General features: G+C 35.6%; 1 protein-coding gene across 1 annotated transcript; it reads right to left on the reverse strand.

Annotated features, from left to right (window-relative positions):
* Window positions 1-7,892: 7,892 nt before the first annotated feature.
* On the reverse strand, window positions 7,893-21,975 carry THAP2 (THAP domain containing 2). Its single transcript, XM_012738853.3, has 3 exons — window positions 21,363-21,975; window positions 11,411-11,606; window positions 7,893-9,130 (listed from the first exon to the last, which is right to left on the reverse strand). Exons 1-3 carry the CDS (start codon window positions 21,431-21,433, stop codon window positions 8,741-8,743), a joined length of 657 nt encoding a protein of 218 aa, XP_012594307.1. The 5' UTR covers window positions 21,434-21,975; the 3' UTR covers window positions 7,893-8,740.
* Window positions 21,976-22,003: the final 28 nt, after the last annotated feature.

A 22,003-nucleotide genomic window follows, 5' to 3' on the forward strand; every position in this document is an offset into this window, starting at 1 on the left:
TTTGTGAATTTTTTGTCGATTGTGTAAGAAGAGGAGATAAATCCATTTCAGACATAGTACACAGTTGTGTTTTAACCTCCTAAGAGTAGTTACTTTTTAAAAACTCACATTATTTTAAATTTCAAAATCCATGCCAAAGATAACTTCCCTCTTCTTTGGTAAGGCATCTAATTAACTAAGAACCAAATCTGTGAAGTAGGACTATGACAGGAGAGGCTTTCTCTTACATACTTATGTGGTCTTTAAGTATGATCTTTAAGTATGGTCTTTAAGTATGATCACATACTTATATGGTCTTTATGCAGAAATTATGTGCCCATTTTTTTTTGTCTCAGTCTGTTTTGCTTGGGTAAATGATTGGATTATCTCACCAAGCTGATTGGCGAATATCAGTGTTACCAGCTATTGAGTAAGGTTATTGTTACTGATAAGAGTTAATGTTTTTGTGGTTTGCATAGTGACCTTGTTTTTATCTGCTCTTAGACAAAATTATGCACTGGTCTTCCTCCCTTCTCCCTTACTTCATCACAGTCACAAGGTGACTTTGATCAGTTGGTGTTCTATGAGAAAACCAGCTTTACTTTTGAGTGTTAAGCTGTCTCCTAACAACACTCTGTAGCTGTGTCGCGTCAGTTCCTGGATATCAAGGATGATTTTCTTTCTTTCTTTTTTTTTAAATTATTTTTTACTATTAATTTTTTTCTTACTTTTTGACGTTCTACTATTGGATGGTTTTCTTTTTTATGACTATTAGATCTGGCTGAAATTGCATACTAAGTAAGAGTGCCAGTGAACTGACCCTTCAGATGAATATTTATCTTCCATTTCTTCCAATGTCCAATTATTGATGTTTTCTATAAAATAAGTTATTTTAGCTTAAGACAGAAATAATTTGGAGGAATTAATGTATAATTAATATATTTAACATAAAGTGTCCCTCCTTATCTGCAGTTTCAGTTACCCACTGTCAGCAGTGGTCAGAAAATATTAAATGGAAAATTCCAGAAATAATTCATAAGTTTTAAATTAATACATGCCATCTCAGTAGCATGATGAAATCTCATGCTATTCAGCTCCATTCCACTTGGGATGTAACTTTTTCTTTTTCCTTGTTTGTCTTTTTATTTCAAAATATTAAGGGGGCACAAATGTTTTCGTTACATGGATAGCATTTATAATGCTTAAGTCAGGGGTATAAGTGTACCCCTTACCCGAATAGTATTCATTGTACCTGTTAGGTAGGCTTTTATCCATCCCCCCACCTCCCCACTCCCCCTTCTTGATTTCCAATTGACTTTTATTTCTCTCTGTGCCCATCAATTAGTTCCATATTATTAAAGGACATGAATCTTTCCTTTGTCCAGTGTATCCATGCTGTTGACAGTACTCACCCATTGGTCACTTACGAGCCATCTCAGTTATCAGATCAACTGTTGTGGTATCACAATGCTTATGTTCAAGTAACCCTTATTTTACTTTTATTACAGTATATTGTTAATATTAGTTCTATTATTGTTGTTAATCTCTTGCTTAATTTGTAAATTAAGCTTTGTCACAGGTATGTAGGTATGGGAAAAAACAGTACATATAGAGTTAAGTAATATCTGAGGTTTCGCGCATCCATTGGGAATCTTGGAAAGTATCCTTTTTTTTTGAAAAATCATGATTTTACTATCATAGTTTTTATAGACTATGCCAATGTTAAAAATTTCAGCAAAGTCTTTGTCTTTTTTATTTACTTTATTATTTATTTATTTATTTATTTTGAGACAGAGTCTCACTCTGTTGCCCTGGCTAGAGTGCCATGGTGTCAGCCTACCTCACAGCAACTTCTAACTCCTGGGCTCAAGGAATCTTTCTGCCTCAGCCTCCTGAGTAGCTGGGACTACAGGCATGCGCCACCATGCCCAGCTAATTTTTTATATTTTTGGTAGAGACTGGGTCTCACTCAGGCTGATCAGCTCAGGCTGATCTTGAACTCCTGAGCTCAAACGATCAGCCTGCCTTTGCCCCCCAGAGTGCTAGGATTACAGGCATGAGCTACTGCGCCCAGCCTTCTACTTACTTTAAAAGCCAATTTTCTATTAATAACAATGTAGAATTTCTCGTTAAGCATTTCCTAGACTGTATTCTTCAAGTTATTAGTAGGTATGCTATCCTGCACACTTCAAAAGTATCTCTGATCAAATTTAAGGCTGAGAAATTTTATATACACATTGGATAGTGAGAGTGTATTAGTGAAGTCTCTGAGAAGAAACTTAAACATATTTGTTTAAATCTTTCCAACAGTTAATTCTGTCCATACCACAGATTCCTTTCTAGTAGAAAACATGAGTTTGAGACTTATTATGACAATCATAAAACAGACTGAAAGTTCATTGTTGCATTAATCTTTAAATTTAGCAATATACATACTTATTTGTGTTTAGTGCTCTGCTCTTTGATATAAGTTTGGATATCTCTAGGATAGACATTTAGTACTTTGCACCAATTGGAAAAATTATCCCAATAGCAAAAAGCACTTATTATTTGCTAAGAAAATATCAGTGGATTTTATGTACAATCCTTTGAATCTAAGCCAAGGGAGTGATTTAGATTTTCTGAAATCTGCTGATATTTCAGACTCCCCAGTACACACATGTCAAACCCCTGAGATCTGAAAAGAAAAAAAACCCCAACACTACACACCAGTCTCTGCCTTGAAGGAAAATGTAAGGTGAAAACAAACATGTAGACCTGTTTGTCTCCAACCTTTTTGGCACCAGGGACCAGTTCCATGGAAGACGATTTTTCAGAATGATTCAAGTACATTACATTTATTGTGCAATCAAACCTCTCTGCTAACCATAATCTGTATTTGCAGCTGCTCTCCAGCAATAGCATCACCACCTCAGGTAATCAATCAGGCATTAGATTCTCATAGGGAGCATGTAACCTAGATCCCTCACACACAGCGCAGTTTCCAGTAGGGTTCCAGCTCCTATGAGAATCTAATGCTGCTGCAGATCTGACAGAAGGTGGAGCTTATACGGTGATGAGTGATGGGTAGTGGCTGTAAATACAGATGAAGCTTCAGATGAAGCTTCACTTGCTAGCTGCTGGTCACCTCATGCTGGGCAGCCTGGTTCATAACAGGCCAAGGATGGGTACCATTCCATGCTCCAGGGTTGGGGATTGCAGATGTAGACAATCATATTATGATAAGATGATGACTTTATCCAAGTTGTATATAAAACAGAACTCAAGGAGAGTCTTTATTTCACTTTGGTATGTTTAGGGAAGGTGTCACAAGAGAGAGGAAGTATCCAAGCTAAGACTTGAAAGATGGCAAGGAGTTTGCTAAGTGACCAACCTAAGGGAAGGGCAGTTTATAAAGATTGGTTTGGTGGTTAAGATCAAGAAAAATAGGAAGTTCTGGTTCAAGAGAAAGGATATGAGTGAGAGATAAGGTTTGTAGTATTTGCTTAATTATTTATTAAACTGAAAATTCATATGAGAGGCACATACCTGCCTTCTTGACATTAAACCCAAAGATTTTTTTAAAAAAAACTTTTGGAGCATATATTTTATTTATTTTGTTTTATTTTATTTTAAACAGAGTCTCACTTTGTTACCCAGGCTAGAGTAAGTGCCGTGGCGTCAGCCTAGCTCACAGCAACCTCAAACTCCTGGGCTCAAGCAATCCTTCTGCCTCAGCCTCTCGAGTAGCTGGGACTACAGGCATGCACCACCATGCCCGGCTAATTTTTTCTATATATTTTTAGTTGGCCAATTAATTTCTTTCTATTTTTAGTAGAAAGAAAAGACGGGGTCTCACTCTGGCTCAGGCTGGTTTCAAACTCCTGACCTTGAGTGATCTTCCCACCTCAGCCTCCCAGAGAGCTAGGATTACAGGTGTGAGCCATCCCGCCCAGCCTGGAGCATACACTTTAAAAGGCTAGGCAGAATTTGAAGACTGATTTGTTGTTATTAGATTCAACTCATTCTGACAGGGCATTAGCGAGAAGATGAGGAACAGAGGGGGTGGGAATAAACAAATAAAATATTTTTTTTTCCGATAACATTGAGGACAGGGAACATGTCTGGTAGCCCCTAGTTTGCTCAATGTCTCTTAGCGAATGTTAAGATAATATTTTTCGAATACTGTCTTGTTTGTATTAAAAACAATATTTTAATAATCATAAAACAATTAAGAAAAAATCATAAACTTTTTTCCTTGTTATTAAAATAATGCTTTGATAATTATGTCTACAAATAAATTTTTGTGAGTCTCAAATTAGTCAGGACAGACTCTTAGAATTTTTATAGCCTTTCATATGTCTGGTCTAGATTACATATCCAGTATTTAAGACATTGCAAATAAACTATAATGTACATTTATATATAACTTGAGCAATGAAAATGAAAATAATTCCTCTTCAAGGTTTTACATATTTTTATTTGGTTTACAATTTGTTTCAATTTAGGGAGAAGGACTTCTATAGAAGTTTTTTAGGGAGTCAATTTAGGGGAAGAATGTCCACAGAAATGTTTATGTACCTTTTTGGAAATAACAGGCATGACAGTAATTTCCCTGGAAGAAAGTTTTTAATATCAACATACTTAGAATACAGCCTTGTGAATACAATATGCAGTTGTTTAATATACATTAAAAAATCCTTAGTTTTAGAAAGTTTCCAACTGTCTAAATATCAAAAGAATCCACATTCTGGTATAAAGATGAACCATTTTCTGTATCATACCAAAATTAAAATTTACCCGTATTCTAACATTGAGAAATGAGATAAAATACCAACATTTTAAAGTTTACCTAGAAAAGATCAACAATGTCCTCATAGACTATGTTTACTATTATATAAAATTTTATTAATCTTATTTTCATTTTTTTAAATACATGATTTGTCCTATTTTAACAACATGATTTATATGTTAAACAGGGGGTTAGAATGTGGAGGGCAGTGAGAATTTGGAGGCAAAAGACCTGTATTTAGTCTAGATCACAGGCATTTATTTCTATCCTTTGTGCAAGTTGGCATGTAGTAAATGTCTGACTGAATAAATTACATTTACAAAGATTTCTTCAGGTATAAAACAGAGATAATATCACTTACCAAACAGTATGTTTATAAGGAAAAAGTAAGAGAAGGAATGGGTGCCAGAGTGCACCCATTGTGTAAGATTCTGAGTTAAATTATTTTAAAAATCTGTGTTAATAGTTTGTTATTTTGTATAAAATATTAAATTTCAAATAAACTCCAGTACTTGACTTTGATGAAGTATTTTATTTATAGCTATGTTTTCCTTTCAACAAAGATACCATTAACAACAGATTTGTTCAATATTCATTTTAAAGGGTAAAGGTGTCTTACTGATCATTAAAAATAATACTGTAATTCAGGTCAAACGCCGGCCAGTGTCTTTCAACCTCCTTTGGTTAAGTCATTGTAAGAAAGAATATTTTGTTTAAAAAGAAACACATTTGATTATAAAAAGGTCTAAAGTTTATAGTTTCCATTGAATTCCAATTCAACAGTATTTACTAAAGTACTTGGCATTTTTCTTTTATAGCATTTATCATATTGTATTATAAATATTATTTGTTTCCCTAAGGAGACTGAGCAACTTGAGGGCAGAAAATCATGTCATATTCATCTCATATCAAGTACCTAGCCTTTGGCTGGTTCTTTATAGAGGTCAGTGCCCAGCTGACACAGAATGCTTAAACAGAGGATCTGTGTTGTGACCAGCAGAGGAAAAAGAGCTATTATAATTTTGATTAGTTTTATGGTCAGAGTGATAGACAGTCTCAACAAACTGAAAATAGGATTTTAAGGAGATTCCTTTTAGGTTTTTCTCTATGAATGAAGCTAATTTTAAGGTAGACAGATGTTATGTTAATAAAACAATTTGATACGAGGACGGTTTGGAGCATGCTATCAGAACAGTAACATGAAAATGACAGAGAAAACACAAAAATTTATTCTCATATTACTGAGTGGTAGTTTATTCAATAGTGTCAAATAATAATGAAGGAAGATGAAGTAAATTTGCAAAGCTTGTATTTTATAATGTTTTATTTTTATAATTTTTAATATGTTATATTAAGATATCAAGATATTATTGAAGATGGGAACTGGGTTGCATTAGTTAGTGTTTTGTATTTGGGGTGGGAAGATGAACCACATGAGAGTCTACACTTGGAAAAACTAGTTTTTTTTTTTTTTTTTTTTTGAGACAGAGTCTCGCTTTCTTGCCTAGGCTAGAGTGAGTGCCTTGGCGTCAGCCTAGCTCACAGCAACCTCAATCTCCTGGGCTCAAGCAATCCTGCTGTCTCAGCCTCCCGAGTTGCTGGGACTACAGGCACGAGCCACCATGCCCGGCTAATTTTTTATATATATATATTAGTTGGCCAATTAATTTCTTTCTATTTTTATAGTAGAGACGGGGTCTCGCTCAGGCTGGTTTTGAACTCCTGACCTTGAGCAATCCGCCCGCCTCGGCCTCCCAGAGTGCTAGGATTACAAGCGTGAGCCACCGCGCCCGGCCAAAAAAACTAGTTTTTATTCAAATGATTATTTGCCCAAATTATTCTGAGTAATGAAGTAGATATGGTCAGTAAATTTTCGATGATTATATACTGGTGAAAAGCTATTTGAAACCATATTAGAAAAAAAACATGTAATGACAATTGTAAGGAACTACATCCAATACTTAGGATAAAGATAAAGTGACTGGCCCAGCGTGGTGGCTCATGCCTGTAATCCTAGCACTCTGGGAGGCTGAGGCGGGTGGATCAAGGTCAGGAGTTTGAAACCAGCCTGAGCAAGAGCAAGACCCCGTCTCTACCATAAATAGAAAGAAATTAATTGGCCAACTAATATATATAGAAAGAATTAGCCGGGCATGGTGGCACATGCCTGTAGTCCTGGCTACTTGGGAGGCTGAGGCAGCAAGATTGCTTGAGCCCAAGAGTTTGAGGCTGCTGTGAGCTAGGCTGACGCCATGGCACTCACTCTAGCCTGGGCAACAAAGTGAGACTCTGTCTCAAAAAAAAAAAAAAGATAAAGTGACTAACAAGGTTTATACATCCACAAAAGGATTTTCATAAATATTTGTTGTAAGTACCTCATCGGAATTAAAAGAGACTTTTCCTACCTTTGCACTTGCTTAGAAGTCATTCCTTATTAAAAGAGAGTACTTATAGATTGTTGCCAGGATCCAAGCAAATGTAATTTAGAAAAAAAAAGTAGGCAATCCAAACAGAAAAATAAAGTTTTTATTCGTAGTCATTACTTTATAGAAAAGATTTACATCAACTTATGATTAGGTATATGCTACTTTTCTGTTTGTATCACAAGCTTGAAAGGGGTTAAATAACTTATAATAACTTATTTATTAATAATTTATATTAGTAAATCTTTACATAATTTGATCAAAACTGTTTGAAGGAAAGGGTTCCTATTAAACATTTGGTGAAATAAAGCAAATCCTTTAATTGTTTAAGTGGCAACCATAAGAATAGTTATGATAATTCTATTTTGTAAGATAATTAGCATTTGCATAGCTTTATCACAGACGTATGTATATCTTTATAGAGAACTACATTTCATTTCCCTTATGTACTATGGTTGCTCTATTTGACTTACTAAAAAAGGAGATAAAAAGCAAGCTGATGTGTAAGCTGATTGATTACATTTTAACTTATAAACTGTGAAGATATAGTAAATACTTTTCTGAGATTAAATTTTATTGTAGGTTTATGAAGAGAAAAAATAAGCCCACTATACTGGTATGCCATTAATATTTCTGAGGTATAGAATGTATTTGTACAGCAGTTAAAAAGAAAAAAAAAAGCTTAAGAGTTTTGGTATCAACACACATGGGAGCACCAATTTTGACGTTGGAAATGTAATATTTTTATTATGAGAAAAAAAGTAGTATACATTTATCTATTTGCTTCATTAAGGTAAAAGTTAATCCTGAACTTTGTATTATTTCACTACATATTTTCTTAGAAGGTGAATATAATCAGCTACCAGACTACCAGTCTGAGGTACTTGGAGGCCTTACCTAGTTTGGATGACTCAAGAGTACTTCACATTCAAATATACTGTTTTCAAAATATTTTACAACCTATTTTATAATCTATTCCTATGAGAGAGGCCAAGCTCACTTTTACTGATAAAACTATACAGAAAGTTTAAATAAGAAAATTTGCCCTGTACCTTAGGTTTTTTTCAATAAATTTTTAAATCACAATGCCAATAATAATTTAATTAATATAAAACCCAGTAGTTTTAAGGTCATATTTAATGTTGGTTAAATCCTACTTAGCATCTTATTTAGAATGTAATATCCCAATTTTGGTACAGGAAATAATTCTTTTCTAATATAAATTAAACATATTACTTGTCATAAGCTGTTCTTTAACAGTAGTTTAAAAAGAAAAACAAAAACACCTTGCAAACATACAATTTCCTAGCAAAATTTTTAAGTACGTAATTCTCATGTAAGGCACTTCCATTCATTTTCAAATGAAAATTTCATAAAATTTTCTATTTTTTGTAATCAAGTCTTCATAAGTTATACAGTAATAATGTTACTTCAAGTAAAACTTTATTAAATACTGAATTTTGGCATAATGGCCATAAATATCTTTGTCTCTGAAAAAAGTGAAGAATGGGCATCAAGTTCAATGCAAGCTCAACTTAAATGAAAGTATTCTTGGTCTGTATTAGATTTAGAGACTTGGTAATGTTTTATCTTGTTGATCTTGTTCAAGAATCTTGAAATCTTCCAAAGGAAGATTGCTTAAGGCAGCTGGTAAAATGTGTTCTGATGTGCCCTTAGGTAACATGTTATTTGCTTCTAAATTCTTCACCAAGCACGTGGCTTTGATCCATCTTCGAGTTGCTCTGCGTTCTTTTTGTAGGCAAGTTTTCATTTTTCTTCTTAAGCTTGCTATTTCTTTTTCCAGTTTAATTATCCTCTTTTTTGCCTCCATAGGATTCCTAAAGGCATAACTGTGTTCAAGTAGTACTTGCTGACTACTAATGTTTGATTTTAAATTAGATGGTCCAGCTGGAGTACAACTGTTGTTTTTCTTCAAAAGATTCCTTGACTTGAGTTTCTGAGCCCAATAAAATTAGAGGGTTGAATATAAATTATGGAATATCACAAATAAATAAATACTGTCCAGTTTTGGATAACAGTAAACTATTCTTTTAAGAATCAATTTTAAAAGTTTGATAGGAAACAGCAGCAGCCCATCTCATGTAAACATGGATTAAGTTTCTGAACTGGTTGAATTAACTCTAGTCACCTATTTTCTTTTTGATCTCTCTCCAAAGAGATTCAAACACTGATTTGAAAATTGACAATGGACTTCCAACGTCTCTTTAAATTATTGAATATGATTCTACTAAGACTTTAAAAACTCTTTGCAGTGTACTTACTAAGGTCAATTTAGTATGTATTTAGACATTTTGTTTATTATCAATGATGTTAATTTGATCCTCCTTTTAGTTAAATACTATTTTCTTAATTTAATGAATATTTTAGACCCAGGGTCCTACTTAATAAAAATGGTAGGATCCATAGAAACATATTCTTAAGTATCAAGTTTCTAAATAGATTTTTCTATTAATTGTTCATGGTTACATCTTCAAGGATTTAAAATCTGGCTAAGAACTTTCTGCCCCAATCAGAAACCTGAGGAGCCTGTTTTTTATCTCTTTTATTCAAATAGTCTTCAAGCCCTATTAATTCTACCTCCTAAATATTTCTATCATAAATCCTCTCCTCTTCATCATTCTTAATACCACTACCTACAACAGGCCCATATCGTATATGGCTTGACTATGTTACTCTTTATTACCCATGTTATTCTTTATTAATCTCTCTACCTCATTTTGATCCTCATTACTCCATATTCTGCCTCCAGAATAATTTTTCTAGCAGATTTGGCATTTCTATTCTGGCTAAATTCCTCTTTGCCTACCCATTATATAAAGGAAAAAAATTCTTTACATGGTATACCATATCATTTAAAATCTCACTCTATTCTGCCATTCACCATCTTGATTTATATTCCAGCAAACTACTTAACTACTTAAGAGTTCCCAGATTATATCATATCCTCATAAATTTGTGTCTTTAATTCATTAAATAAACTCTTATTAAAACACATACTATGAATTCCTGGGGACACAGCAGTTAACAATTAAGATAAATATGGTTCCTGTCCTCATGAAACCTACAGTTGGTCCATTTGCCTAGGATATTAGCAGGGACTCTTTTGGTCTTTATATCCCCAGCATCTAATGTAGATTCTGGCATAACGTAAAGTTTAGTTGTATTTATTGAATGAATAAATGATCAAAATGTCAAAAATAAGGTATACTTCAAGTTCAATAAAAATTTGAATCCATATTATATCCGAGGCACTATTTGAGGTGGTAAGGATTCAGAAGTGAAAAGGACAAAGTTCTTGCCCTCATGAAGCTTTTCTAACATCTGTGATAATTAGTTCACCAACTCTTTGAGAGCAAAGAGTTCACAACCTCTGCTCTCATTCAGATAGTAACTCATGTATATTTACAAATTTAACTGTCACAAATAATAGAAGCAGTTATTTTTTCCTCTCTTAGAGGAAAATCCCTGTCCTACTTTTCAAAGCTAAACCCTCTGTTGGTGTTCATTCTACCCCCTTTTATGTTTTGGTGACTGTCTTTCTCAGCTAGGACTTCCTCTCTGATCATATCTTCCCTTACTAGATAAAACATTGTTTTAATTAATTCATCTTGTACCTTAATTCTCACTTTCCTTTTCAGTATCACTTGCCAACATTTCATTATTTTCCACTCACCCCTCAACCCATTGGCTTTTGTTGTCACCATGCAATTGCAATTGTTCTGCACAAGGTCAAGATTACACTCTCCTGAATTCCAAACTTTTAGTGTTTAAGCCCAGCCTAAATGCCTGAGCTCTATGAAGTTTTCTGTGGTGCTTCTTCCCTCTGAACTGACATCCTGTGGTGTAACTCTGGGTGTACTCCTAAGTGCCCTTAAAGCACTTAGCAAATGTTAGGTGTCACTTAAAATCAGAGCAGGGCGATGCTGGAGGTTTCATTACTTGTATGTTTTTTGTCTTATTAGTGGTACAATTGTTAATAATATTTGGTAGTAATTAAAATTCCAATATAGTAAAACAATTTGGGTTGGGGGAAGAATGTTGGAGTCAGGAGACCCAAGCTCTAATTTTAGCCTGCACCTTTACTGCATAAGAGTCTAACTTTCTTGAGGTATATTACTATGTATGAATTTCAGTATATCCTAAATTTCTCCATTGTATAAACAAAAAGGAATGGGTTCTAAAAATGGTTAAAAAAAAGGAGAGTAACATTACCTACCATTGACTTTATATGGGTACAAAAATCAAAAATGGTTGGAACAGCATCCATTTTAAGTCGTCGAGTTTGTCCTGTTAGGTCAAAACAGGAGGCTTCAAAGTGCTTTGAACAAAGAAAAGTATGTTTTCCTGGCACAAAATTTTTGCGCCTAACCAGGCGAACCCATTCTTTTCTTCTTTTAGGATCCAAGGGAAACCTTAAAAAAAAAATAGGCAACTCAAATTTCAACTGTCATACTCTAATTGCACCTAAATGATTAAAAGAAATTTAAAAGGTCATAGTTTAAAGTGTCTTCCATTTACATAAAAAATTTTAAACTCACAATATCCAGACACAGAAACAGAAACCAATTCATGGTAATTTTTATAAATGATAAAAAAAAGAAAAAACTGATTTTGGTGAATTTCCTGAGCTTTTAGAGAGAGATATTTGTTCCCAACCTAGTTCTTAACATGCATAGTAAAGTAAAACACGACTAAACTGATCTAGACCAAGTTTACATAGAACCATTATAAGGAGGAGTAACTTTACAATGCTTTGCTCTGCTGCTTGTATAAGTGGTCAAGAAAATCAGATATCTAAACATTAAATTTTATCAGGCAAAGTCTAAGCAGATTCTGGTACTCCTTACCTCTGTGTTCCATCATTATGACACCTAAACCACATTGTTTTATAATTTTTCCATTTTAATAAATTTCCAGTAAAATAAAGGATTGTATGTTTCTTGAGGACAGAGATCATTAATGTATCTTTTCATCTATTTATCTTTGATACTTAGCATAGTGCCTTGCAAACAGTAGGAACTCAACAAAAATTTGCTCAATTAATACAAATACAGAATTTGTGGCAATGTTTTTCCTTTCATATTTATTAATATTTCAAATGCAAAATACAGTTGACCCCTTGAACAATGGCTTTGAATTGTGCAGGTCTAATCATATGTGTGTTTTTCCGATAAATTTCCAATAAATGGGAAATTTTTTTAGATTTGAGATAATTCAAAAAAACTTGCAGATGAACCATGTAGAAATATCAAAAAAATTAAGAAAAAGGTATGTCATGAATACTTAAACTATATGTAGGTACTATTCTATCATTTACTACCATAAGATCTACATAAATTATAAAAAGTTAAAATTTATACAAACATGGACTATGCATGGCTCCATTCATAATAAAGAGAAATGTAAACAAACACAGATGCAAAATTAAATCATAACTGCATAACATTAAGTGTGGTATATACTGTGCTATTGTAATAATTTTGTAGCTATCTCCTGTTGCTATTGTATTTAGCTCAAATGTTGCAAGTTTCCATTTAAAACTTCATGTGACACTGATCATCTCTGCCTAAGCAATTTTGTCTCAGTTTTAACTGATACATAGTTAAATTGTGTATCATGGTAAAAAGTGATCTCTTGTGGTTCTTGAATATTTTTCTTCACGGTTAGTGCAATACCATAAACCTTGAATAACATCATGGGACCCATATGAGTGCCACTAGTGATGCTGGACATGCTCCCAGGAAGCAGAGAAAAGTCATGAAAATACAAGAAAAACTTGAATCACTTGAAGTATACTGTAGCTTGAGGCCTGTAGCTGTTGTTGCCTGCCATTTCAAGATAAATGAATCCAGGACCATTGAAAAAAAGAAAATTTTTGAGGCTATTGATGTAGTTATACCAGCAGGCACAAAAACATTGCACTTTTTGCAAAATACCTTTTCATTTTGCGTTGAAAATGCAGCTTTTACGTGGGTGGAGGATTGCTATAAGAAAGGCATACCTATAGATTGTAATATGATTTAAGAAAAAGTCATTGTGTGACAACTTAAAGCAAAAGGAAGGTGTATGATCTAAAGCTGGAGAATTTAATGCTAGCAAAGGATGGTTTGATAATTTTAGAAAAGGTTTGGCTGGGAGGCCGAGGCGGGCGGATTGCTCGAGGTCAGGAGTTCGAAACCAGCCTGAGCCTGAGCGAGACCCTGTCTCTACTATAAATAGAAAGAAATTAATTGGCCAACTAATATATATATAGAAAAAATTAGCCGGGCATGGTGGCGCATGCCTGTAGTCCCAGCTACTCGGGAGGCTGAGGCAGGAGGATTGCCTGAGCCCAGGAGATTGAGGTTGCTGTGAGCTAGGCTGATGCCACGGCACTCACTCTAGCCTGGGCAACAAAAGCGAGACTCTGTCTAAAAAAAAAAAAAAAGAAAAGGTTTGGCTTAAAAAATGTCAAGATAACAGAAGCAGCAGCTTCTGCCAACCAAGAGGCAGCAGTGAGTTCCCAGAAGCCATTAAGAAAATCACTGGAGAAGGGATACCTACCTGAACAGGTTTTTAATACAGATGAAAGTGCCTTATTCTGGGGAAAAAAAAAAAAGGCCACAAACGACATTTATTAGTAAGGAAGAGAAGTGAGCACCAGGATTTCAGGCAGGAAGGGATGGACTAACTCTACTGTTTTGTGCAAATGCAGTCAGGTTTATGGTAAGGACTGCCCTTATTTATAAAGCTGCTAAACCCCCAGCCTTGAGGGGAAAAGATAAACACCAGCTGCTAGTCTTTTGGTTGTATAAGAAGGCTGGGACAATGAAAATGCTTTTTTTGGATTGGCTCTGTTGATGCTTTATCTATGAAGTCAGGAAGTACCTCGCCAGTAAGGGACTGCCTTTTAAAGTTCTTTTGATATTGGACAATGCCCCTGGTCCCGCCATAAGTTCAATACCAAAGGCCTTGAAGTGGTGGTCTACTTGTCCCCAAATACAATGTCTCTAATTTAGCCTCTAGATTAGGGGTTCAGAAGGACCTTAAAGCTCATTACACAGGGTCCTCTGTGAAAAGGACTGTCAACACTGTGGAAAAGAACCCTGAGAAAACATCATGAAAGTCTAAAAGAATTATACCATTGAAGATACCACTGTTGTTACAGAAAAAGCAGTGAAAACCATCAAGCCCAAAACAATAAATTCCTGCTGGAGAAGTGTGTCTGGATGTTGTCCAGGACTTCACAAGGAAATGATGAAAAAGACTGTGGATATGGCAAAAAAAGTTGGTGGAGGAGCAGTGAAGGGTTTCAAGATATGGAACTTGGAGAAATTCAAGAACTAATAGACATCACACCAGAGGAGTTAACAGAAGATGATTTGATGGAGATAAGTGTTTCTGAACAAGTGCTAGAAAACAAAACTGACACTTATTCAAGACTGCTTTTGACTTGTTTTATGACATGGACCCTTCAATGATAGAGGGACTGAAACTAAAGCAAATGGGGAAGGATTGGTATAGTACAGAAACATTTTTAGAGAAATGAAAAAGCAAAAAAGTCAGAAATTACAATGTTTCCATAAAGTTACACCAAATGTGCCTACCTCTCTGCCTCCCCTTCCACCTCCTCCACCTCTTCCCTGTCAGCCAACCTTGAGACAGCAAGACCCACTCCTCCTCTCCTACCTCCTCCATACTCAACATAATGATGAAGATGCTTTATGGTGATCCACTTCTACTTAATGAATAGGAAATATATTTTCTCGTACTTATGATTTTCTTAATAACATTTTCTTTTCTCTATTTTAAGAACACTGTATATAATACATATAATTATACGAAATATGTGTTAATTGTTATTGGTAAGGTTTCTGGTCAACAGTGGGCTATTAGTAGTCAAGTTTTTGGGGAGTCAAAAGTTATATGTGGATTTTCAACTGTGTGGTTGGGGGATCAGCACCCCTAATCCCCACATTATTCAAGGGTCAACTGCATACTGATCTGCATCCAGTATATACCTGTTAAGGAAGAGATAAATATAAGGGGCTGTCTCTAAAAATTCTTCTGGTTAATTTGAAACATAAGAATCAGTATTGACATGTAATAAGTTTGAGTTGAACTCTTTAGTTTGATTACCTTATCCGTTAAGTATTAATTATGAACTGATTAGTGTTAAAAAAAATAAAATCCAAGTTGGAAGATCACGTGGTTCAGAAGCCCCCAAATGAAGCCTCATTAGGTAACAGCTTTGAATATATCATATATACTAGGTTTGTTCATATTACCAGCAATGAGAGTACAATGAGATGACAGTCTAGATTTATAGTCAGCAACCTCCCATATCCTGTCCCCATCCACCTAAATCTCAAACATATCCTGATCTGAAAATGTTAACATTTGTGTGTCTCTATAGTTTTTGTAAGTTTTCATATATGTTTTTCCTATTTCATTAGAAAATAAAAATTTTCTGATAAAGACATTTGCTCTGCCTAGCCCTCACCTCTTAATGATAATCTGTTCTCATTTCAAAGATCTCTGTTCCAATATTTAATGGTTTGGAAATGTTTCCTAAAGCCTAAGCTAAAAATCAAGCTTTAGTTAAGTATATTATTCTTCTTGTCAGAGCCTCAATAAAAACTTAGAACAAGTAAGTACTACCATTGCATTATCATTTGTATAAGACTCTTTATTTTTTTATTTTTATTATTATTATTTTTGAGACAGAGTCTCGCTTTGTTGCCCAGGCTAGAGTGAGTGCCGTGGCGTCAGCCTAGCTCACAGCAACCTCAAACTCCTGGGCTCAAGCAATCCTGCTGCCTCAGCCTCCCAAGTAGCTGGGACTACAGGCATGCGCCACCATGCCTGGCTAATTTTTTCTACATATATTAGTTGGCCAATTAATTTCTTTCTATTTATAGTAGAGATGGGGTCTCACTCTTGCTCAGGCTGGTTTTTGAACTCCTGATCTTGAGCCATCCTCCCGCCTCGGTCTCCCAGAGTGCTAGGATTACAGGCGTGAGCCACCGCACCTGGCCTAAGACTCTTTAGACATACGAAGACTACCTGAAATTATTTTTCAGCTCCTTAATTATTTTTTAAAGCTCTTTTTAAAATTAGTTCCTTTGGCCAGGCGTGGCGACTCATGCCTGTAAGCCTACCACTCTGGAAGGCCCAGGAGGAAGGATCATTCAAGGTCAGGAGTTCAAAACCAGCCTGAGCAAGAGCAAGACCCCATCTCTACTAAAAATAGAAAGAAATTAATTGGCCAACTAAAAATATATAGAAAAAATTAGCCGGGCAGTCCCAGCTACTCAGGAGGCTGAGGCAGAAGGATTGCTTGAGCCCAGGAGTTTGAGGTTGCTGTGAGCTAGGCTGACGCCATGGCACTCTAACCAAGACAACAGAGTGAGACTCTGTCTCAAAAAAAAATAAAATAAAATAAAATAAAGAATAAAATAAACAAATAAAACTAGTTCCTTAATTATGAAGCCAATGCCTCAAAGTGAACCTTAACTTAAACAAATTCTACTTCCTTAAGACTGTTGGGAATCCCATTTACTAAGGAAGTTTTTCATGATAAAAGACTGGGTTAAATGTTGCTATTAATATAATCATATAGCACTAATATCACTGTATTCTAATTGTTTACTTTTCTATCTCCCTCACTAGACTGTAAGTTTCTGGGTAGCAGCTATGTTTTTCACTACTTTATCCCAGGAACTAGCATTGTACCTGTTAGGCACTCAATGAACTTTTCTGAGTGAATCAGTGAATGAATGAACTAGTAGGGTTAATTTGGCATTACTAAATAATCTTTGGATTATCTGTGATGAAACAGAATAAAACTTTATATTTTGGTATAATGTTTTTGTCAGCAGTAACCTTAGTCATATTTTGGATCTGTTTTTTGGATTTTTCTCAGCACAAAGAGTGAGAGATGTAGCCCATAAGCTGAGTTTAAGTTCAGCTTAATTTAGTAATAAATTATAATAACCTACAACTAATAAAAAATTTAACATGGTAACAGATGCACATATTCCTGTCTATATAATAATAGAACCAGGCTTTCATAAATGACAGATGTTTTAGAAAATCACTTAGTAAATTAAACAGTGCTATTTTGCTTGTAATTTTAATAAATAGTTGAATGCTTCTTATATTCAGGCACTGTCCTAGGCACTGAAGACATGGTTGTAAACCAAACAAGACATGGTACTTATCCTCTATGAGAATATACTGTAATGGGGAAGCAAATAGCTTGATGCAGTAGAACAGAGTGACTGAGAACATTGTCTCTCGACTCAAACCAGGGCACCCATCGTGACTCCTTTGCATAATAGCTGGATAACTTTAGGCATGTTATTTAATCTTTTTTTTTTTATTTCAGCATATTATGGAGGTACAGATTTTAAGGTTTCAATAAATGCCCATTTCCCTCCCTCCCCCCAAAAGTCTGAGTCTCCATCATGACCATCCCCCAGATGGTGCACATCTCACTCATTATGTATGTATATACCCACCCCCCTCCCCCCTCCCACCTGCCCATTATTTAATCTTTTTGGGTTTCCTTTTTATCATCTATAAAGTCGGGTAAGAATGGTACCTAGTGCAGTTTTAAGGATTGAGTAAATGCTTAGCCCAGTGCACAGTACATGGTAAATACTAAATCAATGCTATTTATCATAAAAGTAATTACAAGTATCCATGAGTCTTAGGGTTGCATGGAGCCATAAAATAGGAAGAGCTAATCTAGTCAGGAGCCCTTAAAGAAGGAATTAGCGAGGGAAGTAGTGGTGAAGAGTGTTAAGAACATCTTGAGGACAGGGAAGAATATTATGATATGAAATGATGCTGGAGGGCTTTCTAAGTCAAATAGTAATTTTGAACTTTATCCAAAATGGCATTGGTAAGCCATTAAAGGGCTAAAATGTGAGAGCTGATTGTTAACAGAAAATTTGTGGGAGCTGGTTGTTAACCATAGCCATTATTAAAAATTAAATTATATCTGCCTTAGAGGAAATATATGAAGTTAAAAAAAATAAAAAAATAAAATAGAACAATGTATTTTTAAATTTTTAAAAAAATAAACAAATTTAAATTATATTTAAATTTGCAATTAAAACTAAAGGTAATAAACATTAAAAACTCCTAATTATTTTGCTGTTATCTAAACTCTTAAGGTTATATCCATTGTATCTGTATGGTGGAAATACTATATAGTGTGGGCCTGCTGATGTCATATAGGTGGTTTGAAACCAGCCATGGTAGGAATATTTATATCAGGGAGATTGGGGAAATACTACAAATCAGGGCTTTCCCCCTTCCCTAGAGAGCCAGTTGTTAAACATTTAGTAACACACCACTGATTTTATAGAAGAGTGGCTAGAATACATGAAAGGAAGCAGTGAACCAGTTAAGTCTGTTGCAATAATCTAATCAATAGGTAATGATAAGAAGTCAAGGGATAAAGACTTCCAAGTTTCTGTAGAGATGGTGTTTCCATTAATTAAGAGAAAACAGGAAGTGGGGTATGTTTGGCTTAAGAGAAAGGGCAGTTCATGAATACAGATACTGTATCTGGGTGACTGGAGGGAGACTAGGGAAATACTGAGTAGACACTTGGCCTATAATTCTGGAATTTATTAGAGATATGAACTGGAAACATTGATTTGGGAGATATCAATGAGTAGATTTAAAATGAGACCACAGGAATAGCTGAAATCATTTTGATAACAGTATGAAGACCTAGGATAGGGCATGGGGAGAAGGGCTGGCAGAGGAGATTGAAGATAAGCCAAAGAAGATAATCACAACATTGGTGTCAAATAATTCAAAAGTAGACAGTATTTCAAAGAGGAAATTATCACACAACATGAAAAATGAATGTAGAGAGACATAGAAGTCATGTTAGTAAGAGCAGTTTTCAGATTATTAGGGAAACTTAGACTAGAGGGGACTAAGAGGAAAGAAAAATAGAGACAAAGTTTAGGCAACATAACTTGTACATGGGGATAAAGAAATCTACTGTCCTAGAAGAAGAGTTAATCAGATATTGTTTGTATTTATGAAACAGGAATGTATTTTTATCATAATCAATGCCGTTTTAAGGTTTAAATTTCTGAGGTTATACATGAAAATGTTAATTTCATAACAGGCAAATGATATGCATATTATTGTACCACTGTCCATCTCTCAAACATTGTTATTGGGGGCCAGGCGTGGTGGCTCATGCCTGTAATCCTAGCTCTCTGGGAGGCTGAGGTAAGAGGATTGCTCAAAGTCAGGAGTTTGAAACCAGCCAGAGCAAGAGCGGGACCTTGTCTCTACTAAAAATAGAAATTAATCGGTCAACTAAAAATATATAGAAAAAATTAGCCGGGCAGTCCCAGTTACTCGGGAGGCTGAGGCAGAAGGATCGCTTGAGCCCGGGAGTTTGAGGTTGCTGTGAACTAGGCTGATGCAATGGTACTCTAGCCTGGGCAACAGAGTGAGACTCTGTCTCAAAAAAAAAAAAAAAAAAAAAAATTTGTTATTGGTGCCTGGAGTCCTCCCTCTCTTTCATCTTCCAAATGAAATTACTAAATTCAGTAGTTTTTCCTTAAACATTTCTCAGATCTATCCCTTTCTCGTCATCCCTACTGTCAATACCACCCTAGCGTGGGACACAGAGTGGACTCGTTTTACCATAGCTTCCTAATTAGTTTTCTTTATCAATTTTCACTTCCCCTGATCCAGTGATGGTTTGAAGTACAGCTGGCTAAGTACAGTATTTAATTTAGTTGACATTGTAGCAGGATTTCCCTGTGAAGGAAATAATAGGTAAATTAACATTCTGTAATAAGCCCCTTTTTCATCAAGTTCATCTCTGATGATGCTTGACCAGCACTCTAAGTAACACTGTAATTCTCCACACTGCAGCCAGAGGGCTTTTTAATATGCAAATCTAATCATACCTTTCCTTTTAAACTACTTACCTCTCCTACCCTCATGGCTTCTAGAGTACACTTAGGATAAAATAGATACTTAAGTAGCATAAAAGACTAAATCTAAGTCCTCCTTTGGTCTCATTTGAAATGTCACATCCTTTGAGAAGTGTTGTTTGACTTTCAAGGCTAAGTTAGGTCTCTCTGAATGTCTCTTCTGTGGCACTTAACTATTTATGTCATTCTCCCCCATTAAACTCTAAACTCCAGGAGGGTAAGAACTTTCTGGATCTTTAGCACAATGTAAGGCAATTATGAACTCGATACATATTTGATCTATGAATGAATAAAACACTACATTTGCATAAAGTAGTTTAAAAACAGAAACATCACAAAATTTTTTTTAAAGTGGTAGCTTTTAATAAAGGGGTACATTTAGTAATAGGGAAAAAAGTCAAGGATATAATTTTCTGCATTCTAAGAGCATATAAGTTGTGAGGTATATAAAATCAGACCTGTTTTCACTTAACTTTTTAATGTTTCTTTTCTTCAGCCACGTGGCAGGCACTTGCAGACAAGGTAAACATTTACTGAGTACCTGTTATTTTCCAGGCAATGTTCAAAGTGCTTTTGAGAGTTCGGACTTGATAGAACTAAAGAATTTTGATCGCTCTTCCAGTAAACGAAGGAAAAAAATAAAACCCAGGTTCTTTTTATTACTCAGTTCTAGTAAGAACAGAAAGTATATCTTTTACACTTCCATTAACATTGCTTAATTCCGTGGCTATTAAAGATGACTCAATTCCTCCGCAGTTACTCTATGTGACTATTAGAAATCTAAATGCTTCCCATGTCAATTTGGCTAGTGACAATTTCCTAATTTTAACGAGAACACAGCAGGCTTTTAAGGTGATTGCTGACTTGAACGGGGAGATCTCTCTGTCCCTTATGGCGTCATTCATGCCAAGACCCGGTCTAATATATAGAAGTAAAAGAATAGAAAATTAAGGTAGGCTTCTGTCACTTTTTCACTAAGGGGTAATCACCACACAGTACTTGGATTTCTTTTAGAGAGTAAAGAAAGCTTCCCCAAAAGGAGAGAAACATTGGTCAGATTTGGGAAACACAAAGACAAAAACGATGCTTCCCTGCTACCAGCTGGGAAAATTATTAGAATAGGTAGAATCCTCCTGTTCCTTCCACACAAGGGATACCCAGAATACGAGCTCCCTTTCCATCACCCCCGCTCCCTGCCCAAGTTACCTGTGGAAGCTGATGTTAATGTGTTTGTTGTAGGTAGTAGCACAGCCCGCCGCGGCGCAATTGGTCGGCATATCCCTTTAGCCCTCATTCGGCGCTGTCTTAAGCCTGTTCTGAGGAGCTGGCCGCTAAGCTTCTTTGAGGCAGAGGCTGGACAATCGAGGCAGGCGTGCCTTAGTCGAAAGAGTTGTCTCAAGAGCCCGGTGGGAAAAAGGGGTGTGTATGTGGGGGCGGAGGCGAGGGAGGGTCAACCTTCCCTCTCTCTTTATTAATATGGCGGACTTGAGCCAGCAGAGCTGACCATCCTAGAGCTCTAGTCGCCTTCGTTTGATTTCACCAACATGGCGGACACAACCCGTTCTTTCCTCCTACCCCCTAGAGGGAGTAGATCTACTGCGTCACTTTGACAGCAATCTTCCGGGCAATAAAAGTAAGAGGCGTTTTCCCCTCTGATTACTATAAAACTCTCTCAAGGTTGCAGCTAAGAGCAGGTCTGCCCACGCCCGCACGTACTCAGCTGTCCCAGCTTGAGGTGGGCGAGACCCGTAGACCGGAAGGGCTAACCCGAGGAGAGACTAAACACTACAAATCCCATTGAGCATCGTGTTGTCATTAATTATTATCGCGTGAATTGAGAGAGTCGT

The sequence above is a fragment of the Microcebus murinus genome, chromosome 10, assembly GCF_040939455.1.
Source record: "Microcebus murinus isolate Inina chromosome 10, M.murinus_Inina_mat1.0, whole genome shotgun sequence".
Classification (NCBI taxonomy): domain Eukaryota; kingdom Metazoa; phylum Chordata; class Mammalia; order Primates; family Cheirogaleidae; genus Microcebus; species Microcebus murinus.

What these genes read in the sequence shown, in the direction of transcription:
- THAP2 (XM_012738853.3), bottom strand. Translation starts at nt 21,433, where the DNA reads ATGCCGACCAATTGCGCCGCGGCGGGCTGTGCTACTACCTACAACAAA. An exon ending in ATTAACATCAGCTTCCACAG is followed by an intron (nt 11,607 to 21,362) that starts GTAACTTGGGCA and finishes TTTTTTTTTAAG; the next exon opens with GTTTCCCTTGGATCCTAAAA. An exon ending in GTACCCATATAAAGTCAATG is followed by an intron (nt 9,131 to 11,410) that starts GTAGGTAATGTT and finishes TATTGGGCTCAG; the next exon opens with AAACTCAAGTCAAGGAATCT.